Raw genomic sequence first — 12,630 nt, forward strand, 5'->3', positions numbered from 1 at the left:
TTTGTAAGGTTTGTGCTAAGTCCGGAGAGAGTCTAGTGGGCTTTCCTTTATAGGTTACCATCTTCTTTTCCCTAGCTGCCCTGTCATTGATTTTTGATAATTTTAATATAATGTGTCTTGGAGAATGCTTTTTTGGGTTGAGATAATTGGATATTTTGTTAGCTTCTTGGTTTCTAAGCTCCAGCTCATTCCTTAGAGTTGCGAAATTCTTGTCAACCATTTATCTCAATATGCTCTCTGATCCGTTTTCCCTCTCTTTTCCATCTAGTATATCCCTTATTCTTATGTTGCCTTTCTTGATGGTGTCAGCTAGTTCTTATATTTCTCTTTCATTATTTTTCATTCTTTGGTTTCTCTCTTCTTCCTTCTGATTTATTTCTAGATTTCTGTCTTCGATATCACTGATCCTTTCCTCCATTCAGTCGACTCTATTTCCCAAGGTTGTTATTTCGTTTTTCAACTCTTCCAGGGTGTTTTTTTTTTTTTATCTCCAAAAGATCTATTGTGTTCTTTTTGAAGGTTCAATCTCCTTAATCTGCTCATCTAGTTGTTTTTTTAATTCTTGAAATTGTTGATATGACCCATTTTGGAACTCACTGAGCTTTTTCAGAAGTACCTTCCTGAAGTCTCTGTCATTTAAGTTGCATATTTCTAACTCTCCCCTCCAGAGTTCTACCCAGGAGATGCCATTTCTAGAACTCTGATAGAAACTCTACCTGATATCCACCAGACAAGTCTATTTGGACTGGTTTTACTTCTCATTTCAGCTGTGTATCTGGTAAATATTCTGTTAGAAACTGGTAAATGGAACAAATCATACACATTAAGTTGTGTGTCTAGACAACTTTAGTGGCTGTTATGAAAAACATCCATTGAAATCTATGTCTTAGTGTCACCAATGGAAGTGATTGAAAAGCAAGCACTGTCATAGATAAGTTTGTTTATATCAAGCCATGGGACTAGTTTGACTGCTTCTCACTGGAATTGGGTGGTTGTTTGTTGTTGCATTTCCACAGCTTAAAGTTTACCACATTTTTACTATGAGTGAATTTTTTCTATGAGTGAAGAAAATGCAAGCATTCCAGGCATCCCAGGCATGACACAGGTGCTCAAAGCAGACCTGGTCTCAATAATGACTGATTATTTCCTTCAGGCTGGCAGTTGCTCTGGGGCTGATATTGAAAGTCACTATATTTGGAAAGCTGGTTACATCATTCTAACATTGGTTAATGTTTAAGAACGGACAGGCAGAGTTCTGTGTTGGTAGTAGGCTTGGTGCACTGTAGAAAGTAAATTTGGACTGAGAAATACCTGGTTAACTGTGGTGAACTGTGCTTGGTAAGGACTCGAAAACTCCCAAATCTTTAATTTTCCCCCGGCAGCTCTCTCTGAGCACCGGTAGCTCAATCTCAGTATTAGCTTTTAGCCCTCTGGCCCTTCATATATATTCATGGCAATGATATAATTCATTGACTTTTTCTTTTATGTTGTCTTTGTCCAAATGTCACCTTATGTCTCTCATCTTTCAGAGTGTGCCTGCCTGGTCTTTCCAAATGAAGTATAAACTACCCAAAAGCAGGAACTTGGATCAACCAGGTCGACCTGATAACTACCTCCAGGGCATGCCATGAAGGATTCTAGAGGGCCTCCTGACTAAAGACATTTCTCTACACAAACCTTGGTGTCTGAAATTGCTACTATTAGAGTAATTCAGCAGGGTAAGGACAAAAGAAGCTCCTATTAGACTGTTCATTTAAGGATCTTGAACCATTATCCATCATTAGCACCCTCTCTTGATTTAGTATATCATATAAGCTAGACAGTTACCTAGAAAAGTTTTGGAGAAATGGGACTTCAGATTAGAAATTCTCTGCAGTTTGCAAACATAAAATGAAATTTCTATATCTTGTATAAGGTCAAGCCTTACCCTCAGCCTTACCCTCAGTCTCCTTTCAAAAGCTGAAATGTTGCCTTTGTTTTGTTCCTTCCTCTGCCTCCACTCAATGAGGTTTACGTTGTGCTCTCCAGGCAGTGAGATGTTACACTTGCCCAGGGTTGGGTTGACTGCCCCAGCTAGGATGTGGGGCTCTGAGCTGAGGCTGAGCTCCATCCCGCTGGCAAAGGTGACACGTAGGGAGCCATCTGGACTCACCCGATAGGTACTTTGGATATTTTCTGTAGACAGAAGCAAAGGAGAAAGAGCAGGGAGAAAGGAAAGCACAGGAAGCAGAGAAGAGACAAATTAAGCTTTAGGAGGCAAGTTTGGGAAGGGATGAGCAGGTGGGATGCTGTGGACCCAACTGCCTTCTGGGCTAGACAACCACTCTTAGAGGCAGGCATTCCCTCTGTCCATTTGGGTTTTGTTATTTTCACAGTTGGGGTATCTCGTTTCTTGGATAAAAGACTCCTGTCTAATACTGCAGGGTGTTTTTTTTCTTTCTTATTTTTAAAGAATTCCCTCATTAACTCCTTTTTTGACTTGGTGGATTGGCCTCCTCACTTTGTTATGGTGGGAGCTAGCATAAAAAGAGTATCAAGTTGAACTAGGCATCTTTACTGCCTGGGGACACCAGCACAATTGCTGTACTCAACAAAATAGTAACACTGACAAAGGTTGCCACTGATTCTTTTAAGATGGATCTGAATGTTGGACAGTTCTGTGTCTGGCCCCACAACCTAAAAACAGAAGGAGTCCTTAATGACTAGGCAAAGAGAAAACAATTTCTGTGTGTCCACTTCCTTTTGAGCTTCCAAGACATTCCTTCTAAGTCTAACCTACTTCCTTCCTTCCTTCCTTCCTTCCTTCCTTCCTTCCTTCCTTCCTTCCTTCCTTCTTTCCTTCCTTCCTTCCTTCCTTCCTTCCCTTCTCCCCACCCTCCCTTCTTTGTTTTTATCTTCTGTTCTTTCTTACTTTATTTGAATAGAATGAGCCTTTAATTATCTCATTTCACTTATATTCTTGCTCAGTGTGTATCCTAATTTACCCTTTTTATTCACCCATGTCAGCATGAATCTTGAATGTTAATCTCAGATGGGGCGCAGACTCCATTTCTTTGCTCTAACCCCTTCAGAACCTAAAAGAGGTTTACACACAGCTGGGTGCTAGGAAATGACTTGATGGAAGAGAGGATTTGGCAAGGATGTAACTTCGTGACTCCCACAGAGATGTAGCTCAAGGTTGCTATGTGAACTTGTGAAAGGGGTGATTTTGCCTGGGTTTCAGCCTTCATAGCTAAAAACTAATAAGAAGGCATCTTCTCAGCCAGAAGTGAATTCTATTTATTAATGGTGTACAGAGATTTGAGGGTAGAAGTTCAGAGCTATTATAGTCAGGCGAAGTTGGAAATATTCTTACCTTGTTTTAAAATATATATGGTACTAGTTGCTGTCAAGTTGGTTGACATGAGGACATTTTCACTGTTGGAAGTGTCTAGCTCCACTTTTGTCAGCTTCTCCAGGTCACTGTGGAAGCTGCTGACATCTCCAGTGGGAAATGTTGCATTGGTCAGATGTCCCTCGGAGTCATACCTGAGGAATGGAACCAATGCCAACTTTGAAGCCTATTGGCAGTGATAACAGGCCTTTGAAAATGAAAATCGCTTGGCAACTAATGCAGTTTAACTTTGAGTGATAAGAAGGATTATTAATCTTGTTCAATAAGAAGAAAAGGTCGGAGAGATGATTAATCAAACAAAGGTATTTTTTGCAGCTTCTGAATTTTTGATGACTTCCTTGAGCTGTGCTGTTTTACAGAAAAAAAAAATATATCTAGTAATGAGTCACCAGGGTGTAAACTGATTTATGAATCGTGTCCTGCTGTGTGCAATGTTGCAGGGAGGCCTCCATTTGCAATTTGGGTCTATTTTATTAGATGCGATGGATGACAGAACCCAGAAGAGGGTGCTGTTGGCAAAGGAAACAGGCACAAATGAATGCTTAAAGCCTGGGAAGGGCAATAAACTGATTTTGCAATGTGATAGAAAAATTATATTTTCTACTGTTTAAGTTGCCAAATTTGAAATGAATGAATCATTCTTCCAACAAAATGAACAAGCACAGAAGAGAATGTTCATTCAAACATTCTGCAGCCCTCTGATCTCAGTGTCACTTAATTTTTAAAAATCTTTTTGAGTATAGTACATAATGTGTTATAATTTGCTTATATGGGTAAGAGACAAAAATAATTAATTATCTGAGATAACAGGCAATAACTTATATCTAGAAATATAGTCGAGTGAATTTACTTAAAAAAAAAAACAAACAAACATCAGAATTATTGGCAATCTCACTGTCCTCTAAATGAAAACTGCTTCCCTGAAGGCTTTTGATGTGGAGCTGTTCTTTTATTGCCAATAGAACCATGAAAAATAAACACTTCATTAAAAGTAAAGACATGCACTTAGAAACCCATCACTGTTTTCTTTTCAAGCTGCAAATTACAAAATATCTAAGCACTTTTATTTGCTTTTAAAATGTTAACCAATTACATTCTTTTAACCCAAAGTGATCAGGATACAGCCTGGATACAATGGTGGAGTCTGACTCTACTACCTCCTCCCTCAACAATTATGCAAAATGGTATAGTGACTCAGTGTTAATCTACTAGGTTTTAAATAATTCAGCTTGGATTGTTGCTCAGACTAGCTTTTGGTAAGTTCGGAGAAAGGGGCTGGACTTGAAGAATTGAACTTGAAGCTATACACAATGCTGCCTCAACTTCAGTTCTGTGTGTACACGAGTATGTGTATGCGTGCACACACACATTAGCAATTAAAATAGACTTAGACAAATTTAAAAAATCAAATAGGTCATTTGACATCATAGTTATGCCAAGCCCTAATTGTTTAATTGGGTGTACCCTTTGTTTAAATGGATTTCAGTCATAATGGCTGTTGGTGTGATGTTATTATACAGCTAAGGCCTCATTATCAAGAAAAAGCCAAAAGATGCTGCTTGTGCCTAAGGTTAATGGCAAAATCCTCCAGCCTGCTCAGCCTGTTTGCCCAGGGCCTGCTTTGAGGCTCTGTGCCTGCAAGAAGAAAACCCTTGATGAGAAAGGAGCATGGAAAGGCTTGAATGCCTAGCATAGCCAAACTTTGTCTGCCTGGTCTTTCTTCCAGCAGAGGAAAATAACATCCAGCTTTGATTCTCCCAAAGTGTCAAGCTGCTTTACCCTGCAGGGAGGAGTTTATAGGCAGCAGACAGAAGAAAACTGCTGTAGGCCTGCCTCATGAGGGAAACTGTGGCCCCACAGCCTGGGTTACACAGGTAATTCCTCTCTTTCACATCCATTGCCAGCACCTCTGGTGACCCTTTCCTGATTCCTAAGAGGTTTCCTTGACCTTTGGCAAGGTCTCTCTTAATGATTCCTCCAGGAAATCTAACCTAAGGTACTATGCATGCAGGTTCCCCCATGGACTTCGTAGCTTGGGAATGTTTCCTTCTTTCCCAGTCACTCAGCCCCTTGTTTTTAATTTTATTTTTATTTTTATATATTTTTTAAAGCCTATAGCACCTGGTATTTTTAGGTGGTCTCCTATCCAAGTACTAACCAGGCCTGACCCTGCTTAGCTTCCAAGATCAGACGAGATTGGGCGTGTTCAGGGTGGCATGGCCATAGACTCAGCCTCTTGTTTTAAAGTGAGATTTCTTTTAAAGGTGAGGGCAGTGGTTGGGTCCACTCCTCAGGTCAAGACAAAAAGACTGGATGCCAACTGAGCCACCCACGAACAAAGGCATAAGAGCCAAACATTCCAATGAACCTTAGCAGTGGCCTGTGGATAAATTTGGTTTCCTACCTACCCTCCAACACCAAACATTCAGCTTAGTCACTGGTGCTCATTTGGAAAAAAAAAAAAAAGCTGAACAATCCTGGATAAAACTGTAATTATCTGGATCCAGCTGGGAGGCTGCTGCCTATTCTTTCTCTGGTGAGGGAGGCAATGGTGTGAGGATCAGGTAGAATTTCCCACAGTCCTGCCCAATCTCTGTGTAGCTAGAAAATTATATTGCCTGATTTCCTTTCTGTGGCTGGTTAGGCACATTCGAAAGTACACATTTGATTTTTACTCTATCATAAACAAAGCACTCTACCTTGAGGGCATTATCTAAGTGAACTAAGTCAGACAGAGAAACACAAATACTATATAATCTCACTAAAATGTGGAATCTAAAACAAAACAGAATGAAACAAAACAAAACAAAACAAAAACCTGCACACACCAAACTCATAGAAAAAGAGATCAGATTTGTTGTTACCAGAGGTGGTGGCTGGGGATAGGTGGTTGGATAAAGGTGGTCAAAAGGTACAAATTTCCAGTTATAAGTTCTGGAGATGTAATGAATAACATGATGGCAATAGTTATCAGTGCTATGTGGTGTGCATGAAAGTCTCCAAGAGTGTAGATCCTAAAAGTTCTCATCAGAAGGAAAAATAACAATTTTTCTCTGTTTTTTTTTTTTGGTATCTATATGAAATGATGGATGTTAACTAAACTTATCATGGTAATCATTTTGCAATATACATAAGAACTGCTGTATGCAAACTTATACAGCACAATATTTCAATTATATTGCAATAAAACTGAAGGAAAATCCCCCCAAATCCAAAGCATTCCACCTTTAACACCCTCATGCATCCCAATTCTAGTTGCAGTCAAAGCAATTACATTTGGTGGTATCTGCAGTGTGGTGTCTATCACGTACTCAATTATTTATAATGCCCTCGGTTGAAATGCACAGGCCCGCCTCTCTTCTGTGGGGTCATTTCCAAAGGAAGAATGACAGGCACAACTTTGAGAAGATTGCTTAAAAGTAGATAAGAAATAAGGGGATCTTTTAATTCTCTATTGTTTGCTTGAGTTTTGTTTTTCCTCTATCACAGGGGAATGTACGTTTCTAGATAGAATGTCAAAGACACAGGTTCAATCAAAATCTCTTCTGCTATTTTTCTCTTTTGTGCCTGCACTTTTTGGTGCAGAGAGTACAAGCCAATATGCTACAACTGATGCCCTCAGGCCATAACATGGTATAAACATCCTCCTCCTCCCAGGTTGGGAGTAGCACTTGCTTAACAAGGCCTGCAAATTCTGGCTGGTGAATTGCACCATCAGGCAATGACTGTGGCCTTTATAGGCATCAGAAGTGGATCCGGTAAGAGGAGATTTGCTATCAAATTGTTCCTTCCTGACCTGATTTTACAGAATTCTACTCTGTAAAGGAGCATACACATGTCCCTGTGAAGCAAAGGAAACATCTGGAAAGGAAATTTAGAATTCATTCTTGTGCTTGAGGAGCATATAGTTTAGTTGGGGAAATGATATTTATACTTTATGAAAAATATATTGGGTCTCATATTTTTTCATAAGGAGTAGCCTTTCCTTTCCCTTGCTAGCTAGAGCTAAACCATACAGAGTAAAAACTAGAAGCTCCTCTACCTTTGCTTTCAAGAAAATATTGAAGATTTCAGAAGGCAAATTCATTTTTTTAAAGAAAACAGACCTTCTTTACCCTTTTGTGCCAGAAACCTGAACAACCTAATAAGCATTCTTTCAGAAATACTGTGTCCCCTTTCCTCACCAATAACTTCATTTGGCATCCTATGATTCCGCTCCAAGTTCATAATGCCCTTCATTTGTCCCTCATTCAATAAATATCAGTCTTGAATGAAATTCAAAGTCTAGTGGGACAGATAAGATATGCAGATGAATCATTCTAATGCCAGAATATTGCCATGTAATTCTGTAAGCAAGTCGCTGAGCTGAGCAGAAGAGAAGAAGGAAGAGAAAGAAGTGGTATCTGAGTCGTGAAAGAGAAATAGAGATTAATCCTTTGTTAGGTAGAGATTGGGGAGGATAGGAAGGCATTTCAGAGGCAATGGCATGAAGAAAAGCACACAGGTGGATGGGATATCCATTGAAGGGACCGAATTGCAGGAGTGCAAAGTTTCCCTGGGAGAGGAGTGGGAGATAAGGCTGGAGAGGCACTTTGGAATCGGAGCATGGGGAAACTGGCTCTGGAGAAAAGCAGGTAGTCAGTGGACAATGGAGAGGCATAGAGAACTATTCAGGGGAGAACAGTATGATTCAAGCAGTACTTTGGTAGCAGTAAATCTTGGAAAGAGAGCTATGGAGCAGGAAGACTGTTGGGAGGCTGCAACCTCAGTCTATGTAAGAGAAGGTGGTGGCTTCTTGCCTTTGTTAAACATATCACAATTGCCCATCATTGAGACCTATCTTCCTTACTGGTTGTAAACTCTCAAATCTTTAGAGAGAGAGCACAGTGTCTCATTCAATTCTGTATTCTCAGTATCTGGCACAGAGTAGATTCACACTACATATGCTTGTTGAATGAGTGAAATTGGAGGCTGCTAGTGGAAATGGAGAGGATGGGGTGGATATGAGAGAGTTAGTGTGGTTAGAGAACAGACAGAACCATCTATGGTGGTGTTGGGAGGCCAGGCTCAGTTTACACAGATGTCTTGTACAGTTCAGCTAGTCTATGGTGGAGTTGGGAGGCCAGGCTCAGTTTACACAGATGTCTTGTACAGCTCAGCTAGTCTTCCCTAACAGCCTCTGAAAGCTTTTTTTTTTTTTTTGCCACAGTCTCCCTTCCTTTTTTCATTCCATGTCTCTATAGCAGTTCTCCCCAGCATGACCCATGACAATTCTGTCTGTCCAATCTTGATCCTTATCAAGGACATAAAGCACAAAGAGAGATGACTTGGCAAGACTGGAGAGGAGCAGTTGGCCATTTTATGTTCATCTTGTTTAATCGAGATCCTTTGCCTGCCTGGAGACAAGGGGCTGGACCACATGGTACCTTAGCTCCCTCCCTACTTTGAGATCCTAGAAAACATTGGAAACTTTTTGATGTTTGGACTATTTGTTCATATAACTAGTTCTGCATGGGACTCATGCAAATATCTCATCCAGAGACATGGCTTATTTACCTTGTCCCTCCCTTCCCCCCCCTCACCTCCACCCCTTTCTAATCTTATCAGGGAAGAGAAAGAATCCTTCATTAGCCATCTTCCATAAAACCGACCATTTGTAAAACAGTCTAGAGGGAACCCAGAACTATTATGAGGGCCTTTCTAAGTTGTCAGTGAATGGAGTTTTTGGAGGGACCCCAGGGAATATGCTGAAGAAGTTCAGAAACAGAAAACTCAGAAGACTAGGGATTAAGAGATCATGTAAATGAGCCATCTCATTTGGAGCGTAGGGCATCCCACAAAGGGAAAGGGCCTGAGAAACTGTCAGCTCAGCCCAGACCCTCAGTAGTGACATACTGACATTTTGGCCTCAATCTGGGACCCTTTCAGTTTAGTAGAATAGGAGCTTTTCAAGGGAACTACATCTTATCTCTTCCTGCAGCTTCATAGACAAAGAAGGCTTGGCTGCTGTGTGAATAGCTGGACCCCGACCTCGGACCTCAACTGTGGCTGGGTTATTGCAATTAGGATCCCACCAGCCTCTCGGGCCAGAACACCTGCCTTATTCAGCCATTATTCCTGCCTTGACAGTCACCTCCTTGCTAGCCATTTCTCTGTGGTCGGCTTTTCCCCTAACACTCAGGACATTTAGGAGCAGTCAAGTATCAAGTACTAATACTTGGGGTGTGTGATTTTGATCCTGGTCCAAGTCAAACGGAATTATGAAAACCAATAAATTATTTAAACATCACACCACACAATACAAGCCCACTTTCTATGACTGTACAAGATGCATTTTATAATACCATGTGGATTATCTAGTGTTCAGGGTCATCTGTGTCATTTCTCCTTTCCACTGCGGCAGATCGTAGAAAGTTGAATGGATTATTGGCTTAACTACCTCTCCACAGCAGCCCTGCATCCTGCCAAATTTTGCTTCTGTTTCTGTTCTCTTTTTCTGTCTCTCATTTCAGAACAGAAATTCTATTTCCACCTTGGCAAATCACTGTCCCCTTTGGCCACAGAAGGCAGTCTCCCACTCACCTCAGAGAAATGCTCAAGTTCTTTTAGGAGGGTCTGGTGTCTGTGGCAAGGCCACCTTCTACTATGTCAGCATGGCTCTGACCCTGACTAGAATATTAGGTCCCATTATTTGTTCCCCCAACTTCAAAAAAAAAACAAGGAAAAACTCAAAGGAGTGTTCACAGATGGCTAATGCATTGAGGATAAGTGAAAGAAGTCAGATTTTGTACATAGCAGACTGTAGGAAGAAGTAATTACATTATGTAGGTTGGAAATTTCTCATTTCTTTATGTGCAGGTAAGAAGGGACAAGGACAGTGTTTTGTGGAGGACTCCTGTTCAGCACCAGAATGGATTGCTTTGGGAGGAAGAGGAAGCTTCTCTGCACAGACACTATTTGGTCAAGAGGGTTTTAGCATATTCCTGGCTGGAGTTAGGAAGATGAGAGAAGGAAGAAATGACTTGTAATGTTTTTGTGGTCATAAAATTCCATGATTACCCCCATGTGGATGCCTGTGTTTCTCATCTGCTAGTGGCTCCAGATTGATTATTTAACAACGATGATGTTAGTTGATACCTTTTCACTCACTGCCAGCCAGGTCCTGGTAAGAGGCCTGAGCTCCACTCACCATAAGTGTCTTGCTTGCCACACAATGCATCAAAATACCACCAGTGGGAACCAGGCACACAACCTGATCTGACTACAACAATCTCTTCTCATTTCGGCATCATCAATTTTCCCCTCTGTATTGGATTATTTTCATAGGCGTACAAATATACTGTTATTTCCTTCATTTAAAAAAAACTCATGTTTACTACATTCCTCCTCCAGCTCTAATTTCTTTGCTCCTCTTTACAGCAAAGCTCCTCAGAAGAATTATTTACTCTCTGTCTCTAATCCCTCTTTTCCCAGTCACTTTTTTTTTTTAATTATTATTTTAAAGATACAATTCATATGCTATAAAAGTCACCATTTTGAAGTATATAATTCACTGGCTTTCAGTACATTTGCAATGTGTGCAACCATCGCTACCACTTCTAGAACATTTCCATCACCCCTAAAATAAAGCCCATATTCATAAGCAGTCATTTTCCATTCACTCCTCTCCCCAGCCCTTGGCAACCATTAATCTACTTTCTGCCCCTATGAATTTGCCTTTTCTGAACATTTCATATGAATGGAACTATACTATATTTGTCTTTTTGTGTCTGGCTTCTTTCATTTAGCATACTGTTTCTGAGGTTCATCCATGTTGAAACATGAGTCAGAACTTCATTGTTTCTTACAGATGAATGACATTTTATAATCTAGATATACCCCATTTTGTTTGTCTAGTCATGACTTGATGGACATGGTACTTTACATTTTTTGGCTATTATGAATAGCACTGCTATGAATATGTGTGTGTGCACTCTCTTAAACCTGTTTGTTCAGGCTTTTGTCTCCCACTGCACCACAGCACCTGCTCTTCTCAAGGTCAACAATAATCTCCATAGCAGGAGACTGGTCAATTCTCCGTCTTTATCTTACTTGACTTATCAAGAGTATTTGATGCAGCTGATCACTCCTTCCTGTTTTACTTGCCTTCTGGGACATCCCACTTTCCTGGTTTTCTTCCTACTTCACTGGATTTTTCTTCAAAGTTCTTTTGCTGGTTCCTTTTTCATATCCTCAACTCTAAACATTAGATTTCTCCAGGTTCAGTCAGATCTCTTTTCTCCCTTGTCTGCACTCACTTCCATGGAGATCTCAGATTCATCCCATCCCATGGCTTTAAATACAGTCTAAACACTGGTGAGTGCCAAATTTGGATCTCCAAATTTCAAATTTCCAGCTTTTCCACTCAATTCCAGACTCATATATCCAATCATGTACTTGATATTTTCACCTGGAAGTCTAACCAAACTGGTCATATCCAAAATTGAACTCCTGATTATTCACTTGGTATAATATATTCCTTGCATAATCTTCTCCACTTTGGTAAAGGGAAAGTACAACATGCAGTTGCTTAGGTCAAAAACTGTAGAAGATCTTTGGAAATGTGGCAGAGTGAAAGATGTCCCCAGATCTCTCCCCTTGAAACAACAATAGGCTGAACATCTAAAACTCAACAAAAAACATCTAAACTTCACACCAGTATGACTGTGCATGGGATCGGTGCATAAAAGCTACCACAGGTCAGAACCCTGGGTATTGGGCAGTGGACTGAGAAGAATAAAGAAGCTGCTTCTCACAGCCACCAGAGCTCCCTGCAGGAGGAAGGGGAGGGGAGAAGGAGCGGCGAGTTCCCTGAACAGCCTTGCCTGGGAAAGCTGCAGGGCTCAATAATCAGGGCAGAAAGCAGAAAAGCGGGACAGGACCACAGAGGAACAATAGTTGATTTTTGCTGGCTGTGGTTGCAAAATCAAGGCTGAGCAACAGCCCGCAACCCTGAACCCAAAGGGCAACTCCTCCCATATCCTCTGAGACCAAATACCGCAGAGCCCCAGAGGAATCTGAGCAAACGCTGACGAGACTGTCGCTGACACTGACAGGGACTGAAACTGAGGGTAGCGAGCATCATTAAATATTTACAAGAAAATTTAAAAAGCATTATTAAGTCTTTATATAAAGCAGGGATTCAAGAGGCTTAGATGTCAGTAGGAAACCAAAAGAAAAGTGCCTTCTTTGCAACA

The 12,630-nt window shown here is 40.7% G+C and overlaps 1 protein-coding gene and 1 pseudogene across 3 annotated transcripts in view; both read right to left on the reverse strand.

The window, feature by feature from the left end:
* The window catches only part of TENM1 (teneurin transmembrane protein 1), a 756,077-nt gene that overhangs the window by 39,802 nt on the left and 703,645 nt on the right, over positions 1-12,630 (reverse strand). For all 3 annotated transcript variants that reach the window (XM_006916168.3, XM_006916167.3, XM_006916166.3), the window contains 2 exons: positions 3,356-3,528; positions 1,940-2,175 (listed from right to left, as the gene is read on the reverse strand). In XM_006916168.3, the coding sequence (XP_006916230.1) occupies positions 1,940-2,175; positions 3,356-3,528 (409 nt within the window). The remainder of the gene's footprint in view (positions 1-1,939; positions 2,176-3,355; positions 3,529-12,630) is intronic.
* On the reverse strand, positions 5,504-5,622 carry LOC112483232 (annotated as a pseudogene).

Source organism: Pteropus alecto, unplaced genomic scaffold (assembly GCF_000325575.1).
Source record: "Pteropus alecto unplaced genomic scaffold, ASM32557v1 scaffold116, whole genome shotgun sequence".
Lineage (NCBI taxonomy): Eukaryota > Metazoa > Chordata > Mammalia > Chiroptera > Pteropodidae > Pteropus > Pteropus alecto.